Source organism: Nansenia antarctica (genome assembly GCF_963989245.1).
Source record: "Nansenia antarctica genome assembly, chromosome: 2".
Classification (NCBI taxonomy): domain Eukaryota; kingdom Metazoa; phylum Chordata; class Actinopteri; order Argentiniformes; family Microstomatidae; genus Nansenia; species Nansenia antarctica.
In genome coordinates, this window is record NC_137675.1 from 58,947,477 (window position 1) to 58,967,315 (window position 19,839).

At 42.5% G+C, this 19,839-nt stretch overlaps 3 protein-coding genes across 3 annotated transcripts; all 3 read left to right on the plus strand.

Annotated features, from left to right (window-relative positions):
- Nucleotides 1–3,843: 3,843 nt before the first annotated feature.
- LOC308150345 (mucosal pentraxin-like) lies at nt 3,844–4,905 on the plus strand (the record flags this gene model as incomplete). The annotated part of the gene is made up of 3 exons (XM_080523189.1): nt 3,844–3,901; nt 4,129–4,231; nt 4,368–4,905. 3 exons carry the CDS (start codon nt 3,844–3,846, stop codon nt 4,903–4,905), a joined length of 699 nt encoding a protein of 232 aa, XP_080379315.1.
- Nucleotides 4,906–11,152: 6,247 nt separating this feature from the next.
- On the plus strand, nt 11,153–12,214 carry LOC308150346 (mucosal pentraxin-like; the record flags this gene model as incomplete). The annotated part of the gene is made up of 3 exons (XM_080523190.1): nt 11,153–11,210; nt 11,438–11,540; nt 11,677–12,214. 3 exons carry the CDS (start codon nt 11,153–11,155, stop codon nt 12,212–12,214), a joined length of 699 nt encoding a protein of 232 aa, XP_080379316.1.
- A 6,221-nt stretch (nt 12,215–18,435) lies between these two features.
- LOC308150347 (mucosal pentraxin-like) lies at nt 18,436–19,497 on the plus strand (the record flags this gene model as incomplete). The annotated part of the gene is made up of 3 exons (XM_080523191.1): nt 18,436–18,493; nt 18,721–18,823; nt 18,960–19,497. 3 exons carry the CDS (start codon nt 18,436–18,438, stop codon nt 19,495–19,497), a joined length of 699 nt encoding a protein of 232 aa, XP_080379317.1.
- Between the last annotated feature and the right edge of the window lie 342 nt (nt 19,498–19,839).

Below are 19,839 nucleotides of genomic sequence, written 5' to 3' on the forward strand. Positions count from 1 at the left end.
CCCTTGTGCGACTCCGAAATCGCTGTCATATTTCTCAGACACATGATCTCCAAGCTTGACATAGAACTTTCTCCCTGTAATGCAACTAATACAATTGTGCAATGTAGATTCTGCTTCCAGCATTATTAGTAGTGTTGTTAGTAGTATACTATTATTAGTATTATTATTATTAGTAGTAGTAGTAGTATTATTATTATAGTGACTATAAGTTCTGAGTTATTCTGGTTATTTATTATGCAGTTAAACAGGGAGTCCATTCTGAAGGAATCTCATAATAACTGATACTAGGCTTACTTTAAGTGTTACTATTGTATATGACAGTAATTCATAAGTTCTAATGATAGTAACTCTACCACTGAGTGTTCGTTTAGCTCCAGACAGGGCCTGGGTGTGTGTGTGTGTGTGTGTGTGTGTGTGTGTGTGTGTGTGTGTGTGTTCTGGTAGCATTGTGTATGTATGTTACGGAGCCCCCCTGGGGTCACATGGTAGAGAACAATTATTTGATGTGTGAATCTGTTCCCTCGGTTTAGTAAATCTGTTCCCTCGGTTTAGTAATTCGTTAGGGTTAGGGTTAGAATCCTTGCAATCGTTCTGGCTCGTAGGGCCTAACCCTAACTCTAACGAATTACTAAACCGAGGGAACAAATTACTAAATCGAGGGAACGGATACCTGTCTGTCTGCCCTGGAGTCAAAGTTAAACTCTACCTGTATGTCTGCCCTGGAGTCAAAGTTACTCTCTACCTGTCTGTCTGCCCTGGAGTCAAAGTTACTCTCTACCTGTCTGTCTGCCCTGGGGGGTATTCCACGAAGCTCGATAAAGTTCTAAGCCTCGATAAAGTTCTAAGCCTCGAAAATGTTAGCTTGCGTTCGGTGCCATCAATGTGGCTCAAATAATTCGCTGCTTGGTTGAGCTCCTTCTGAGTCAGATATAATTAGCCTGGTCGCGACCAGGCTAAAACACAGGCTATGGTAAGACGCGCGTCAAAAAAGGCTCACAGGCGGAAACTAAACCCCGAACGACAGTTCCTCATGTGTCTTTTAGGAAATATTAGTTCCCACTTCACACGAGATAGATAGATGGATAGGTTGACTGTGTGATAGATAGATAATTTGATAATTTGAAAGTGTGATCGATCGATAGATAGTTTGATTGTGTGATAGATAACTAGATATTTAGAAAGTGTGATAGATAGATAGATAGATCGATGGATACATAAATTAAAAAATGTACAAAATAAAATAAAATGAATAGGTATGTCTATTGCATTGCTGTTATCACAGCGGTCTGGTTGGCGCAGTGGTTAAGGCAGCCGGCTGGAGTCCCAAAGGTTGCGAGTTCGAAGTCTTTTTTTCTTTTCTTTTTTACATTTAACCGAAGATTTCATGCAAAGGCTTCAAACACCATTGTAATCGTGTCAGTTCTTGTAAATTAGCCTGCACCATAATTTTATAGCCTACATACTTTTTTAGATGAGATTTTAGATTAGATTCAGACAACGAAATTGCAGTAAAAAGTGTGTCGGAAGAGGGATTCGAACCACGTCTAAAAATTATGAATAAATCCTGTGGCAGCCGTCGATACCACTAGGCCATTGTGGCGATATGACGGTTTGTAGCCTGCTGCTGATATCACCACAGTAGTAATATTCATTTATTAAAATATGAACATATAACAATAATTGGGGCTAGTATGACCTACGCATTTAATCGGTCAGCAATTTCTTGCCAAACCATTTCCCTCGCCTTGTTAATTGCGGCAGTATTGCACTATTTTACATCTTATTTTTCCGTCTTCATAAAGATCAATAATTCGGGAATGCTGCGCAAATGTAGTACGCCTGCAGAGTGGAGTATCTTCATTTCGACAGATCGACTCTTCTGGGCTCTTTATGTCTGCGTGCACGCGCCGATATCGAAGATTTGTAAGCCTGTCTTCTGTGAACACTCATCACGCAAGGCTGATCCTCGTTCGAGGAATCACCTGAGGCTTGAATTCCAATCTCGAGTTGCCTGAGCGCCGCATTTATTTATATCGCCGCTATACTGATCCGCCTTTAGTGGAATGGCCCCCTGGAGTCAAAGTTACTCTCTACCTGTCTGTCTGCCCTGGAGTCAAAGTTTCTCTCTTACACCTATAACGGCATAACAAACTGGATTCTTTCAGCACATGATAAACCTCTTAACCATAGAAACAAACATGTTTGTACATCTGTAAACAGGTTAAAAGTCCAGTTGACAGTGAAGGAACTAGAAGCACTTTGTACACATCCATTTTCCTTGCTTGTGTAGCCTCGACCACCGTTGCCTGTTTTAAACAAAGTAGTTACTGGTGCCAGGATATGACGTTGGATGAAACAGCTGCAGTGCGCATGATCATAGAAATCTACGCGCATAATTACGTGACGAACACAAAGACAACTGTCTATCTCGTCCACACATCAAAAATATACAGCGAATATACAGCGTTTTAAAAAAAACTTCACTCTGGCCGGAGTTTTTTTAAATGTTCGAATTCAGGGGGCAAAAACTTGTTTATCAAAAAACGTATTAGTGTGGACAAGGCCTGAGTCTGCTTCTCCTGCAACATAAGGCTATGTCCACACCTATACGTTTTTTTGATAAACGTTTTTCGCATATAAAAATATGACGCACCAGCATGTTTATAAACAATGTCTGTGTCCACATGCATACGCATGAACGCAATATAAACGCTGTCATTGAGCATTCCACACCAGTAGTCGGCGATATACTATTATCCCCATAGCCCCGCTGGCCAATCAGACGCCTCTGTCTCTCAATGTGCTCGATCATTAACTGTGCATTTATCTGTAAACAGGTTAAAAGTCCAGTTAACAGTGAAAGAACTAGAAGCACTTTGTTCACATCCATTTTCCTCGCTTGTGTAGCCTCGAACACCGTTGCCTGTTGTAATAACAGGATATGACGTAGGAGGGAACAGCAAACAGCTGCAGTGCGCATGATCATAGAAATCTACGCGCATGATGACGTGACGAATACAAAAAGCACCGTCTATCTCGTCCACACGTCAAAAATATACGGCGAATATACAGCGTTTTTAAACATCTTCACTCTGGCAGGCGCTTTTAAACATCTTCGTTTTCAGAGGGCAAAAACTCGTTTGCGTCTGGACGAACCCCCCCAAAACGAATATAAAAATCCACGTTTATCAAAAAAACGTATAGGTGTGGACAGGGCCTCAAGCAGACCCACAACCAACAGCCCGTATAGACCATCACACTCCACCCCATAACATGGGGCCCATAAGGGACCCGAAACCAGTCCCAACAACAACAACAACAACAAAAATATACTAAATAAATAAACATCAAATGTAACAAAACAAATATCCAGTTCATTACATATTGTAGTGACCCACAGAGTAGCGGGTGTATTGATAACCATGCACAGCTGCCCCGCATTCCCCTATCAGGCGGATGGCCCAGAGAAGAGAACTGCAGGCTCGTTAGCCCCACATGCCACACCTGGGCCTCCTCCTAGGGACTCACAGATAAGGAGGAGCCACTTCTCTATTCCACTGATCACAATAAAAAGGACAGGAGAGACCAGACATCTTAGGAACTAAACTAGACATCTTCTGGATCAATTAAGCTACAGTACATCTGCCGTTTAGTAGAACTGACAAGGTAGGTTCTCTAGCATGACATACGGTGAAAGACATTTTGTCCATTAATGACACACTTGCAATTGAAGAGAATGCATTCAAGGAGAATACAAACCCATTTAAAGTGTATACTTGCATGTACACTGAAACCCTAATGTCATATTTGTTGTAAACATTGCTGTTGATGTATTGTGAACAGATGGAGAGACTCTTTGTGGTGCTGGTCATGTTCACCATGTGCTGGGCCGAGCCTCAAGGTGAGACATCTGAACATCCCGTTGATTTACTTTGAACATGAATGCTCATTTGACATACGATCAGTATTCATGAATCATATGGCACTACACACATACCTGGAAGTACATACCATTTACATTTGTGTATGCAATGGAAATCTCTTCAGACAGTACTAACATTACAATTCCAAATGTGCTTTGAAGGGTTTGTTTTGATTTGATGGACTGAATCCTCTTTGTCTGACCAGACCTCACAGGTAAAATGTTTACATTTACACGAGAGACCAACACTGCGCACGTGAAGCTGACACCAATAGGAGAGATCCTTGGCTCTGCGACCATATGTCTCAGGTAATATGGTGTTCAATACTTCTGTCGTCAACTTTAGACAACTCAAAACACCTTGACGTTGTGTCTGCATGTTGAATCCATAGTGATATTGAATATTTCTTGTTCTAACTCTATATTTATGAACCTCTTCCTGAAGGTATTTCACAGACCTGCGGCGACACTATACTCTGTTCTCCATGGCCTCCCGAAAAGACGACAACGACCTGCTGCTGTTCAAGAGGGTAACTGGAAGACTGGAACTGCACGTCAGGCATAAGGCACTCAAGTTTAAGGGGGTGCCAGGTGAGCTCAACGTGTGGGTCTCAGTGTGTGCCACCTGGAACTCCACCGATGGTCAGCTGTGGACCAATGGGAAGCCCAGCCCAACGCAGACGCCGGGCTACACAGGGGTGCTTGATGGTGGTGTTCCCAGTGTCATTCTGGGTCAGGACCAAGACTCCTATGGGGGGGGCTTTGTTACGAGTCAGTCATTTGTTGGGCTGATCAGTGATGTGAATGTGTGGAACCATGTCCTGTCTCCTTGTGAGATTCAGCACTTCACAGCTGATGTAAACTACAGCCCAGGCAATGTGATTAACTGGAGGGCACTGACTTACACTGAGAGTGGGCAGGAGGTGTTTGTAGAGGACAAGTTGAGAGCCATTTCTAACTTCTCCAACTTCTGTGCTGTTTAATCTTCATCATTCTCAAATTGCTGAATGTGACAATACCTCATGAGTTTTCCCCCTATAGAAATCGTTGAATGTATTCTAGCTGAAATTGAGTCACTTGATGTACATGCCAATAAAAGTAGTTAAGCAGTACACTGTTCTTTCTTTATTGGAGTACAGAAGAGGCTGTATGCACACACAGTTTTGTTGACCTGTATTTGTTAACCTTTTATTAGTCCCACTGAATCCTGTCCTGATTCAGTGAGTGCAATGCTTTGCCCATATTGAACACACTGCATGTTAGATAGCCTCTACTAGCTTCTACACTTAGGCAGCACAGAAGTTACTGCAGCTTATTTTACAAAACGCCTTAGTCAAGGCTGTCCAGTCACAACCAATCGACTCAAAAAGCAAAACACAAAGATTTATTGGGGAAAACACACAACATAATCCAGGATTTAACTGGGTTTCAGAACTTCTATGACCAGCTGCTCCTCCTCGACAGCAGACCCCCCTCTACCTGTCTGCCCTGGAGTCAAAGTTAGGCCCTGTCCACACCTATACGTTTTTTTGATAAACGTGGATTTTTATATTCGTTTTGGGGGGTTCGTCCAGACGCAAACGAGTTTTTGCCCCCTGAAAACGAAGATGTTTAAAAACGCCTGCCAGAGTGAAGATGTTTAAAAACGCTGTATATTCGCCGTATATTTTTGACGTGTGGACGAGATAGACGGAGCTTTTTGTATTCGTCACGTCATCATGCACGTAGATTTCTATGATCATGTGCACTGCAGCTGTTTGCTGTTCCCTCTAACGTCATATCCTGGCACCAGTAACTACTATGTTTACAATAGGCAACGGTGTTCGAGGCTACACAAGCGAGGAAAATGGATGTGAACAAAGTGCTTCTAGTTCTTTCACTGTTAACTGGGCTTTTAACCTGTTCACAGATAAATGCACAGTTAATGAACGAGAACATTGAGACAGAGGCGTCTGATTGGCCAGCGGGGCTATGGGGATAATATTATATCGCCGACTACTGGTGTGGAATGCTCAATGACAGCGTTTATATTGCGTTCATGCGTATGCATGTGGACACAGACATTGTTTATAAACATGCTGGTGTGGACGGTAATATTTTTATATACGAAAAACGTTTATCAAAAAAACGTATAGGTGTGGACAGGGCCTTAAGCCTAACTTGGATCTCGGCGGGCCTGGTTACCCCTGAAATCTAGTATCCAGGACCTACTGTCCCTTCCTTAAGCCTAACTTGGATCTCGGCGGGCCTGGTTACCCCTGAAATCTAGTATCCAGGACCTACTGTCCCTTCCTTAAGCCTAACTTGGATCTCGGCGGGCCTGGTTACCCCTGAAATCTAGTATCCAGGACCTACTGTCCCTTCCTTAAGCCTAACATGGATCTCGGCGGGCCTGGTTACCCCTGAAATCTAGTATCCAGGACAGTAAAATATTTAAAGTGCAATAGCTGGCAAATGAGCAGTGGGCAGGTGCAGATAAGCTAGTTGAAGGCTATATTGAAGAAGTGCGTTTTTAGCTTTCTTTTAAAAATATTTAGTGAGCTGGCTTCCCTGATCTCTAAAGGTAATGTGTTCCAAAGCTTTGGGGCATAGTTGGCAAAGGCTGCACTCCCGATCTTCTTCTGACTGTTGCTGGGAACCTCTAATAAACCTGCGATAGATGATCTTAGTGTTCTTGAGGGCACATAATTGGCAAGGGAATTAGCAATGTACTTTGGGCCTCGCCCATTAAGGGCTTTGTATATAAGGAGGAGGACCTTAAAATCAACCCTACATGTTACTGGCAGCCAGTGCAGAGTAGCTAGGACCGGAGTAATGTGTTCTCTCCTCTTGGTTCTAGTTAGAAGTCGAGCTGCAGAGTTTTGAATAAGCTGAAGTCTTGCAGTAGTTTTTTTAGGAAGCCCAGTAAAAAGTGGCTTGAGACAAAGGCATGAATCAGTTTTTCAGCATCTTTTTGGTTTATAAGTGGTCTTACTTTAGCAATGTTTCTAAGGTGAAAGAATTATGTTTTCGTCACCTTGTTAATATGGGACTTGAAGCTTAGGTCTGAGTCGAAAATAACACCTAGACCTCAGGTTTAATCAATGATGTCAGTTTCCCTAGATTATTAAGCAGCATATCCCTCTTTGCTTTAGGGCCGATCAGTAGGACTTCAGTTTTGTCCTCGTTTAGCTTCAAGAAGTTATTGCTCATCCATTTATTTATTGCTAGAAGACAGTTCGTAATGGAGTCTATAGCTGAAGTATCATTTGGTTCAGCAGAAATGTACAGTTGCGTGTCATCGGCATAGCTGTGGAAACATACGTTGTGCTCTCTAATGATGTCCCCGAGTGGTAACATGTATAGTGAGAATAGTAGTGGACCAAGGCAGCTCCCTTGTGCGACTCCGAAATCGCTGTCATATTTCTCAGACACATGATCTCCAAGCTTGACATAGAACTTTCTCCCTGTAATGCAACTAATACAATTGTGCAATGTAGATTCTGCTTCCAGCATTATTAGTAGTGTTGTTAGTAGTATACTATTATTAGTATTATTATTAGTAGTAGTAGTAGTAGTATTATTATTATAGTGACTATAAGTTCTGAGTTATTCTGGTTATTTATTATGCAGTTAAACAGGGAGTCCATTCTGAAGGAATCTCATAATAACTGATACTAGGCTTACTTTAAGTGTTACTATTGTATATGACAGTAATTCATAAGTTCTAATGATAGTAACTCTACCACTGAGTGTTCGTTTAGCTCCAGACAGGGCCTGGGTGTGTGTGTGTGTGTGTGTGTGTGTGTGTGTGTGTGTGTGTGTGTGTGTGTTCTGGTAGCATTGTGTATGTATGTTACGGAGCCCCCCTGGGGTCACATGGTAGAGAACAATTATTTGATGTGTGAATCTGTTCCCTCGGTTTAGTAAATCTGTTCCCTCGGTTTAGTAATTCGTTAGGGTTAGGGTTAGAATCCTTGCAATCGTTCTGGCTCGTAGGGCCTAACCCTAACTCTAACGAATTACTAAACCGAGGGAACAAATTACTAAATCGAGGGAACGGATACCTGTCTGTCTGCCCTGGAGTCAAAGTTAAACTCTACCTGTATGTCTGCCCTGGAGTCAAAGTTACTCTCTACCTGTCTGTCTGCCCTGGAGTCAAAGTTACTCTCTACCTGTCTGTCTGCCCTGGGGGGTATTCCACGAAGCTCGATAAAGTTCTAAGCCTCGATAAAGTTCTAAGCCTCGAAAATGTTAGCTTGCGTTCGGTGCCATCAATGTGGCTCAAATAATTCGCTGCTTGGTTGAGCTCCTTCTGAGTCAGATATAATTAGCCTGGTCGCGACCAGGCTAAAACACAGGCTATGGTAAGACGCGCGTCAAAAAAGGCTCACAGGCGGAAACTAAACCCCGAACGACAGTTCCTCATGTGTCTTTTAGGAAATATTAGTTCCCACTTCACACGAGATAGATAGATGGATAGGTTGACTGTGTGATAGATAGATAATTTGATAATTTGAAAGTGTGATCGATCGATAGATAGTTTGATTGTGTGATAGATAACTAGATATTTAGAAAGTGTGATAGATAGATAGATAGATCGATGGATACATAAATTAAAAAATGTACAAAATAAAATAAAATGAATAGGTATGTCTATTGCATTGCTGTTATCACAGCGGTCTGGTTGGCGCAGTGGTTAAGGCAGCCGGCTGGAGTCCCAAAGGTTGCGAGTTCGAAGTCTTTTTTTCTTTTCTTTTTTACATTTAACCGAAGATTTCATGCAAAGGCTTCAAACACCATTGTAATCGTGTCAGTTCTTGTAAATTAGCCTGCACCATAATTTTATAGCCTACATACTTTTTTAGATGAGATTTTAGATTAGATTCAGACAACGAAATTGCAGTAAAAAGTGTGTCGGAAGAGGGATTCGAACCACGTCTAAAAATTATGAATAAATCCTGTGGCAGCCGTCGATACCACTAGGCCATTGTGGCGATATGACGGTTTGTAGCCTGCTGCTGATATCACCACAGTAGTAATATTCATTTATTAAAATATGAACATATAACAATAACTGGGGCTAGTATGACCTACGCATTTAATCGGTCAGCAATTTCTTGCCAAACCATTTCCCTCGCCTTGTTAATTGCGGCAGTATTGCACTATTTTACATCTTATTTTTCCGTCTTCATAAAGATCAATAATTCGGGAATGCTGCGCAAATGTAGTACGCCTGCAGAGTGGAGTATCTTCATTTCGACAGATCGACTCTTCTGGGCTCTTTATGTCTGCGTGCACGCGCCGATATCGAAGATTTGTAAGCCTGTCTTCTGTGAACACTCATCACGCAAGGCTGATCCTCGTTCGAGGAATCACCTGAGGCTTGAATTCCAATCTCGAGTTGCCTGAGCGCCGCATTTATTTATATCGCCGCTATACTGATCCGCCTTTAGTGGAATGGCCCCCTGGAGTCAAAGTTACTCTCTACCTGTCTGTCTGCCCTGGAGTCAAAGTTTCTCTCTTACACCTATAACGGCATAACAAACTGGATTCTTTCAGCACATGATAAACCTCTTAACCATAGAAACAAACATGTTTGTACATCTGTAAACAGGTTAAAAGTCCAGTTGACAGTGAAGGAACTAGAAGCACTTTGTACACATCCATTTTCCTTGCTTGTGTAGCCTCGACCACCGTTGCCTGTTTTAAACAAAGTAGTTACTGGTGCCAGGATATGACGTTGGATGAAACAGCTGCAGTGCGCATGATCATAGAAATCTACGCGCATAATTACGTGACGAACACAAAGACAACTGTCTATCTCGTCTACACATCAAAAATATACAGCGAATATACAGCGTTTTAAAAAAAACTTCACTCTGGCCGGAGTTTTTTTAAATGTTCGAATTCAGGGGGCAAAAACTTGTTTATCAAAAAACGTATTAGTGTGGACAAGGCCTGAGTCTGCTTCTCCTGCAACATAAGGCTATGTCCACACCTATACGTTTTTTTGATAAACGTTTTTCGCATATAAAAATATGACCGTCCACACCATCATGTTTATAAACAATGTCTGTGTCCACATGCATACGCATGAACGCAATATAAACGCTGTCATTGAGCATTCCACACCAGTAGTCGGCGATATACTATTATCCCCATAGCCCCGCTGGCCAATCAGACGCCTCTGTCTCTCAATGTGCTCGATCATTAACTGTGCATTTATCTGTAAACAGGTTAAAAGTCCAGTTAACAGTGAAAGAACTAGAAGCACTTTGTTCACATCCATTTTCCTCGCTTGTGTAGCCTCGAACACCGTTGCCTGTTGTAATAACAGGATATGACGTAGGAGGGAACAGCAAACAGCTGCAGTGCGCATGATCATAGAAATCTACGCGCATGATGACGTGACGAATACAAAAAGCACCGTCTATCTCGTCCACACGTCAAAAATATACGGCGAATATACAGCGTTTTTAAACATCTTCACTCTGGCAGGCGCTTTTAAACATCTTCGTTTTCAGAGGGCAAAAACTCGTTTGCGTCTGGACGAACCCCCCCAAAACGAATATAAAAATCCACGTTTATCAAAAAAACGTATAGGTGTGGACAGGGCCTCAAGCAGACCCACAACCAACAGCCCGTATAGACCATCACACTCCACCCCATAACATGGGGCCCATAAGGGACCCGAAACCAGTCCCAACAACAACAACAACAACAACAACAAAAATATACTAAATAAATAAACATCAAATGTAACAAAACAAATATCCAGTTCATTACATATTGTAGTGACCCACAGAGTAGCGGGTGTATTGATAACCATGCACAGCTGCCCCGCATTCCCCTATCAGGCGGATGGCCCAGAGAAGAGAACTGCAGGCTCGTTAGCCCCACATGCCACACCTGGGCCTCCTCCTAGGGACTCACAGATAAGGAGGAGCCACTTCTCTATTCCACTGATCACAATAAAAAGGACAGGAGAGACCAGACATCTTAGGAACTAAACTAGACATCTTCTGGATCAATTAAGCTACAGTACATCTGCCGTTTAGTAGAACTGACAAGGTAGGTTCTCTAGCATGACATACGGTGAAAGACATTTTGTCCATTAATGACACACTTGCAATTGAAGAGAATGCATTCAAGGAGAATACAAACCCATTTAAAGTGTATACTTGCATGTACACTGAAACCCTAATGTCATATTTGTTGTAAACATTGCTGTTGATGTATTGTGAACAGATGGAGAGACTCTTTGTGGTGCTGGTCATGTTCACCATGTGCTGGGCCGAGCCTCAAGGTGAGACATCTGAACATCCCGTTGATTTACTTTGAACATGAATGCTCATTTGACATACGATCAGTATTCATGAATCATATGGCACTACACACATACCTGGAAGTACATACCATTTACATTTGTGTATGCAATGGAAATCTCTTCAGACAGTACTAACATTACAATTCCAAATGTGCTTTGAAGGGTTTGTTTTGATTTGATGGACTGAATCCTCTTTGTCTGACCAGACCTCACAGGTAAAATGTTTACATTTACACGAGAGACCAACACTGCGCACGTGAAGCTGACACCAATAGGAGAGATCCTTGGCTCTGCGACCATATGTCTCAGGTAATATGGTGTTCAATACTTCTGTCGTCAACTTTAGACAACTGAAAACACCTTGACGTTGTGTCTGCATGTTGAATCCATAGTGATATTGAATATTTCTTGTTCTAACTCTATATTTATGAACCTCTTCCTGAAGGTATTTCACAGACCTGCGGCGACACTATACTCTGTTCTCCATGGCCTCCCGAAAAGACGACAACGACCTGCTGCTGTTCAAGAGGGTAACTGGAAGACTGGAACTGCACGTCAGGCATAAGGCACTCAAGTTTAAGGGGGTGCCAGGTGAGCTCAACGTGTGGGTCTCAGTGTGTGCCACCTGGAACTCCACCGATGGTCAGCTGTGGACCAATGGGAAGCCCAGCCCAACGCAGACGCCGGGCTACACAGGGGTGCTTGATGGTGGTGTTCCCAGTGTCATTCTGGGTCAGGACCAAGACTCCTATGGGGGGGGCTTTGTTACGAGTCAGTCATTTGTTGGGCTGATCAGTGATGTGAATGTGTGGAACCATGTCCTGTCTCCTTGTGAGATTCAGCACTTCACAGCTGATGTAAACTACAGCCCAGGCAATGTGATTAACTGGAGGGCACTGACTTACACTGAGAGTGGGCAGGAGGTGTTTGTAGAGGACAAGTTGAGAGCCATTTCTAACTTCTCCAACTTCTGTGCTGTTTAATCTTCATCATTCTCAAATTGCTGAATGTGACAATACCTCATGAGTTTTCCCCCTATAGAAATCGTTGAATGTATTCTAGCTGAAATTGAGTCACTTGATGTACATGCCAATAAAAGTAGTTAAGCAGTACACTGTTCTTTCTTTATTGGAGTACAGAAGAGGCTGTATGCACACACAGTTTTGTTGACCTGTATTTGTTAACCTTTTATTAGTCCCACTGAATCCTGATTCAGTGAGTGCAATGCTTTGCCCATATTGAACACACTGCATGTTAGATAGCCTCTACTAGCTTCTACACTTAGGCAGCACAGAAGTTACTGCAGCTTATTTTACAAAACGCCTTAGTCAAGGCTGTCCAGTCACAACCAATCGACTCAAAAAGCAAAACACAAAGATTTATTGGGGAAAACACACAACATAATCCAGGATTTAACTGGGTTTCAGAACTTCTATGACCAGCTGCTCCTCCTCGACAGCAGACCCCCCTCTACCTGTCTGCCCTGGAGTCAAAGTTAGGCCCTGTCCACACCTATACGTTTTTTTGATAAACGTGGATTTTTATATTCGTTTTGGGGGGTTCGTCCAGACGCAAACGAGTTTTTGCCCCCTGAAAACGAAGATGTTTAAAAACGCCTGCCAGAGTGAAGATGTTTAAAAACGCTGTATATTCGCCGTATATTTTTGACGTGTGGACGAGATAGACGGAGCTTTTTGTATTCGTCACGTCATCATGCACGTAGATTTCTATGATCATGCGCACTGCAGCTGTTTGCTGTTCCCTCTAACGTCATATCCTGGCACCAGTAACTACTATGTTTACAATAGGCAACGGTGTTCGAGGCTACACAAGCGAGGAAAATGGATGTGAACAAAGTGCTTCTAGTTCTTTCACTGTTAACTGGGCTTTTAACCTGTTCACAGATAAATGCACAGTTAATGAACGAGAACATTGAGACAGAGGCGTCTGATTGGCCAGCGGGGCTATGGGGATAATATTATATCGCCGACTACTGGTGTGGAATGCTCAATGACAGCGTTTATATTGCGTTCATGCGTATGCATGTGGACACAGACATTGTTTATAAACATGCTGGTGTGGACGGTAATATTTTTATATACGAAAAACGTTTATCAAAAAAACGTATAGGTGTGGACAGGGCCTTAAGCCTAACTTGGATCTCGGCGGGCCTGGTTACCCCTGAAATCTAGTATCCAGGACCTACTGTCCCTTCCTTAAGCCTAACTTGGATCTCGGCGGGCCTGGTTACCCCTGAAATCTAGTATCCAGGACCTACTGTCCCTTCCTTAAGCCTAACTTGGATCTCGGCGGGCCTGGTTACCCCTGAAATCTAGTATCCAGGACCTACTGTCCCTTCCTTAAGCCTAACATGGATCTCGGCGGGCCTGGTTACCCCTGAAATCTAGTATCCAGGACAGTAAAATATTTAAAGTGCAATAGCTGGCAAATGAGCAGTGGGCAGGTGCAGATAAGCTAGTTGAAGGCTATATTGAAGAAGTGCGTTTTTAGCTTTCTTTTAAAAATATTTAGTGAGCTGGCTTCCCTGATCTCTAAAGGTAATGTGTTCCAAAGCTTTGGGGCATAGTTGGCAAAGGCTGCGCTCCCGATCTTCTTCTGACTGTTGCTGGGAACCTCTAATAAACCTGCGATAGATGATCTTAGTGTTCTTGAGGGCACATAATTGGCAAGGGAATTAGCAATGTACTTTGGGCCTCGCCCATTAAGGGCTTTGTATATAAGGAGGAGGACCTTAAAATCAACCCTACATGTTACTGGCAGCCAGTGCAGAGTAGCTAGGACCGGAGTAATGTGTTCTCTCCTCTTGGTTCTAGTTAGAAGTCGAGCTGCAGAGTTTTGAATAAGCTGAAGTCTTGCAGTAGTTTTTTTAGGAAGCCCAGTAAAAAGTGGCTTGAGACAAAGGCATGAATCAGTTTTTCAGCATCTTTTTGGTTTATAAGTGGTCTTACTTTAGCAATGTTTCTAAGGTGAAAGAATTATGTTTTCGTCACCTTGTTAATATGGGACTTGAAGCTTAGGTCTGAGTCGAAAATAACACCTAGACCTCAGGTTTAATCAATGATGTCAGTTTCCCTAGATTATTAAGCAGCATATCCCTCTTTGCTTTAGGGCCGATCAGTAGGACTTCAGTTTTGTCCTCGTTTAGCTTCAAGAAGTTATTGCTCATCCATTTATTTATTGCTAGAAGACAGTTCGTAATGGAGTCTATAGCTGAAGTATCATTTGGTTCAGCAGAAATGTACAGTTGCGTGTCATCGGCATAGCTGTGGAAACATACGTTGTGCTCTCTAATGATGTCCCCGAGTGGTAACATGTATAGTGAGAATAGTAGTGGACCAAGGCAGCTCCCTTGTGCGACTCCGAAATCGCTGTCATATTTCTCAGACACATGATCTCCAAGCTTGACATAGAACTTTCTCCCTGTAATGCAACTAATACAATTGTGCAATGTAGATTCTGCTTCCAGCATTATTAGTAGTGTTGTTAGTAGTATACTATTATTAGTATTATTATTAGTAGTAGTAGTAGTAGTAGTAGTATTATTATTATAGTGACTATAAGTTCTGAGTTATTCTGGTTATTTATTATGCAGTTAAACAGGGAGTCCATTCTGAAGGAATCTCATAATAACTGATACTAGGCTTACTTTAAGTGTTACTATTGTATATGACAGTAATTCATAAGTTCTAATGATAGTAACTCTACCACTGAGTGTTCGTTTAGCTCCAGACAGGGCCTGGGTGTGTGTGTGTGTGTGTGTGTGTGTTCTGGTAGCATTGTGTATGTATGTTTCGGAGCCCCCCTGGGGTCACATGGTAGAGAACAATTATTTGATGTGTGAATCTGTTCCCTCGGTTTAGTAAATCTGTTCCCTCGGTTTAGTAATTCGTTAGGGTTAGGGTTAGAATCCTTGCAATCGTTCTGGCTCGTAGGGCCTAACCCTAACTCTAACGAATTACTAAACCGAGGGAACAAATGACTAAATCGAGGGAACGGATACCTGTCTGTCTGCCCTGGAGTCAAAGTTAAACTCTACCTGTATGTCTGCCCTGGAGTCAAAGTTACTCTCTACCTGTCTGTCTGCCCTGGAGTCAAAGTTACTCTCTACCTGTCTGTCTGCCCTGGGGGGTATTCCACGAAGCTCGATAAAGTTCTAAGCCTCGATAAAGTTCTAAGCCTCGAAAATGTTAGCTTGCGTTCGGTGCCATCAATGTGGCTCAAATAATTCGCTGCTTGGTTGAGCTCCTTCTGAGTCAGATATAATTAGCCTGGTCGCGACCAGGCTAAAACACAGGCTATGGTAAGACGCGCGTCAAAAAAGGCTCACAGGCGGAAACTAAACCCCGAACGACAGTTCCTCATGTGTCTTTTAGGAAATATTAGTTCCCACTTCACACGAGATAGATAGATGGATAGGTTGACTGTGTGATAGATAGATAATTTGATAATTTGAAAGTGTGATCGATCGATAGATAGTTTGATTGTGTGATAGATAACTAGATATTTAGAAAGTGTGATAGATAGATAGATAGATCGATGGATACATAAATTAAAAAATGTACAAAATAAAATAAAATGAATAGGTATGTCTATTGCATTGCTGTTATCACAGCGGTCTGGTTGGCGCAGTGGTTAAGGCAGCCGGCTGGAGTCCCAAAGGTTGCGAGTTCGAAGTCTTTTTTTCTTTTCTTTTTTACATTTAACCGAAGATTTCATGCAAAGGCTTCAAACACCATTGTAATCGTGTCAGTTCTTGTAAATTAGCCTGCACCATAATTTTATAGCCTACATACTTTTTTAGATGAGATTTTAGATTAGATTCAGACAACGAAATTGCAGTAAAAAGTGTGTCGGAAGAGGGATTCGAACCACGTCTAAAAATTATGAATAAATCCTGTGGCAGCCGTCGATACCACTAGGCCATTGTGGCGATATGACGGTTTGTAGCCTGCTGCTGATATCACCACAGTAGTAATATTCATTTATTAAAATATGAACATATAACAATAACTGGGGCTAGTATGACCTACGCATTTAATCGGTCAGCAATTTCTTGCCAAACCATTTCCCTCGCCTTGTTAATTGCGGCAGTATTGCACTATTTTACATCTTATTTTTCCGTCTTCATAAAGATCAATAATTCGGGAATGCTGCGCAAATGTAGTACGCCTGCAGAGTGGAGTATCTTCATTTCGACAGATCGACTCTTCTGGGCTCTTTATGTCTGCGTGCACGCGCCGATATCGAAGATTTGTAAGCCTGTCTTCTGTGAACACTCATCACGCAAGGCTGATCCTCGTTCGAGGAATCACCTGAGGCTTGAATTCCAATCTCGAGTTGCCTGAGCGCCGCATTTATTTATATCGCCGCTATACTGATCCGCCTTTAGTGGAATGGCCCCCTGGAGTCAAAGTTACTCTCTACCTGTCTGTCTGCCCTGGAGTCAAAGTTTCTCTCTTACACCTATAACGGCATAACAAACTGGATTCTTTCAGCACATGATAAACCTCTTAACCATAGAAACAAACATGTTTGTACATCTGTAAACAGGTTAAAAGTCCAGTTGACAGTGAAGGAACTAGAAGCACTTTGTACACATCCATTTTCCTTGCTTGTGTAGCCTCGACCACCGTTGCCTGTTTTAAACAAAGTAGTTACTGGTGCCAGGATATGACGTTGGATGAAACAGCTGCAGTGCGCATGATCATAGAAATCTACGCGAATAATTACGTGACGAACACAAAGACAACTGTCTATCTCGTCCACACATCAAAAATATACAGCGAATATACAGCGTTTTAAAAAAAACTTTTTTAAGTTTTTTTAAATGTTCGAATTCAGGGGGCAAAAACTTGTTTATCAAAAAACGTATTAGTGTGGACAAGGCCTGAGTCTGCTTCTCCTGCAACATAAGGCTATGTCCACACCTATACGTTTTTTTGATAAACGTTTTTCGCATATAAAAATATGACCGTCCACACCATCATGTTTATAAACAATGTCTGTGTCCACATGCATACGCATGAACGCAATATAAACGCTGTCATTGAGCATTCCACACCAGTAGTCGGCGATATACTATTATCCCCATAGCCCCGCTGGCCAATCAGACGCCTCTGTCTCTCAATGTGCTCGATCATTAACTGTGCATTTATCTGTAAACAGGTTAAAAGTCCAGTTAACAGTGAAAGAACTAGAAGCACTTTGTTCACATCCATTTTCCTCGCTTGTGTAGCCTCGAACACCGTTGCCTGTTGTAATAACAGGATATGACGTAGGAGGGAACAGCAAACAGCTGCAGTGCGCATGATCATAGAAATCTACGCGCATGATGACGTGACGAATACAAAAAGCACCGTCTATCTCGTCCACACGTCAAAAATATACGGCGAATATACAGCGTTTTTAAACATCTTCACTCTGGCAGGCGCTTTTAAACATCTTCGTTTTCAGAGGGCAAAAACTCGTTTGCGTCTGGACGAACCCCCCCAAAACGAATATAAAAATCCACGTTTATCAAAAAAACGTATAGGTGTGGACAGGGCCTCAAGCAGACCCACAACCAACAGCCCGTATAGACCATCACACTCCACCCCATAACATGGGGCCCATAAGGGACCCGAAACCAGTCCCAACAACAACAACAACAACAACAACAACAACAAAAATATACTAAATAAATAAACATCAAATGTAACAAAACAAATATCCAGTTCATTACATATTGTAGTGACCCACAGAGTAGCGGGTGTATTGATAACCATGCACAGCTGCCCCGCATTCCCCTATCAGGCGGATGGCCCAGAGAAGAGAACTGCAGGCTCGTTAGCCCCACATGCCACACCTGGGCCTCCTCCTAGGGACTCACAGATAAGGAGGAGCCACTTCTCTATTCCACTGATCACAATAAAAAGGACAGGAGAGACCAGACATCTTAGGAACTAAACTAGACATCTTCTGGATCAATTAAGCTACAGTACATCTGCCGTTTAGTAGAACTGACAAGGTAGGTTCTCTAGCATGACATACGGTGAAAGACATTTTGTCCATTAATGACACACTTGCAATTGAAGAGAATGCATTCAAGGAGAATACAAACCCATTTAAAGTGTATACTTGCATGTACACTGAAACCCTAATGTCATATTTGTTGTAAACATTGCTGTTGATGTATTGTGAACAGATGGAGAGACTCTTTGTGGTGCTGGTCATGTTCACCATGTGCTGGGCCGAGCCTCAAGGTGAGACATCTGAACATCCCGTTGATTTACTTTGAACATGAATGCTCATTTGACATACGATCAGTATTCATGAATCATATGGCACTACACACATACCTGGAAGTACATACCATTTACATTTGTGTATGCAATGGAAATCTCTTCAGACAGTACTAACATTACAATTCCAAATGTGCTTTGAAGGGTTTGTTTTGATTTGATGGACTGAATCCTCTTTGTCTGACCAGACCTCACAGGTAAAATGTTTACATTTACACGAGAGACCAACACTGCGCACGTGAAGCTGACACCAATAGGAGAGATCCTTGGCTCTGCGACCATATGTCTCAGGTAATATGGTGTTCAATACTTCTGTCGTCAACTTTAGACAACTCAAAACACCTTGACGTTGTGTCTGCATGTTGAATCCATAGTGATATTGAATATTTCTTGTTCTAACTCTATATTTATGAACCTCTTCCTGAAGGTATTTCACAGACCTGCGGCGACACTATACTCTGTTCTCCATGGCCTCCCGAAAAGACGACAACGACCTGCTGCTGTTCAAGAGGGTAACTGGAAGACTGGAACTGCACGTCAGGCATAAGGCACTCAAGTTTAAGGGGGTGCCAGGTGAGCTCAACGTGTGGGTCTCAGTGTGTGCCACCTGGAACTCCACCGATGGTCAGCTGTGGACCAATGGGAAGCCCAGCCCAACGCAGACGCCGGGCTACACAGGGGTGCTTGATGGTGGTGTTCCCAGTGTCATTCTGGGTCAGGACCAAGACTCCTATGGGGGGGGCTTTGTTACGAGTCAGTCATTTGTTGGGCTGATCAGTGATGTGAATGTGTGGAACCATGTCCTGTCTCCTTGTGAGATTCAGCACTTCACAGCTGATGTAAACTACAGCCCAGGCAATGTGATTAACTGGAGGGCACTGACTTACACTGAGAGTGGGCAGGAGGTGTTTGTAGAGGACAAGTTGAGAGCCATTTCTAACTTCTCCAACTTCTGTGCTGTTTAATCTTCATCATTCTCAAATTGCTGAATGTGACAATACCTCATGAGTTTTCCCCCTATAGAAATCGTTGAATGTATTCTAGCTGAAATTGAGTCACTTGATGTACATGCCAATAAAAGTAGTTAAGCAGTACACTGTTCTTTCTTTATTGGAGTACAGAAGAGGCTGTATGCACACACGGTTTTGTTGACCTGTATTTGTTAACCTTTTATTAGTCCCACTGAATCCTGTCCTGATTCAGTGAGTGCAATGCTTTGCCCATATTGAACACACTGCATGTTAGATAGCCTCTACTAGCTTCTACACTTAGGCAGCACAGAAGTTACTGCAGCTTATTTTACAAAA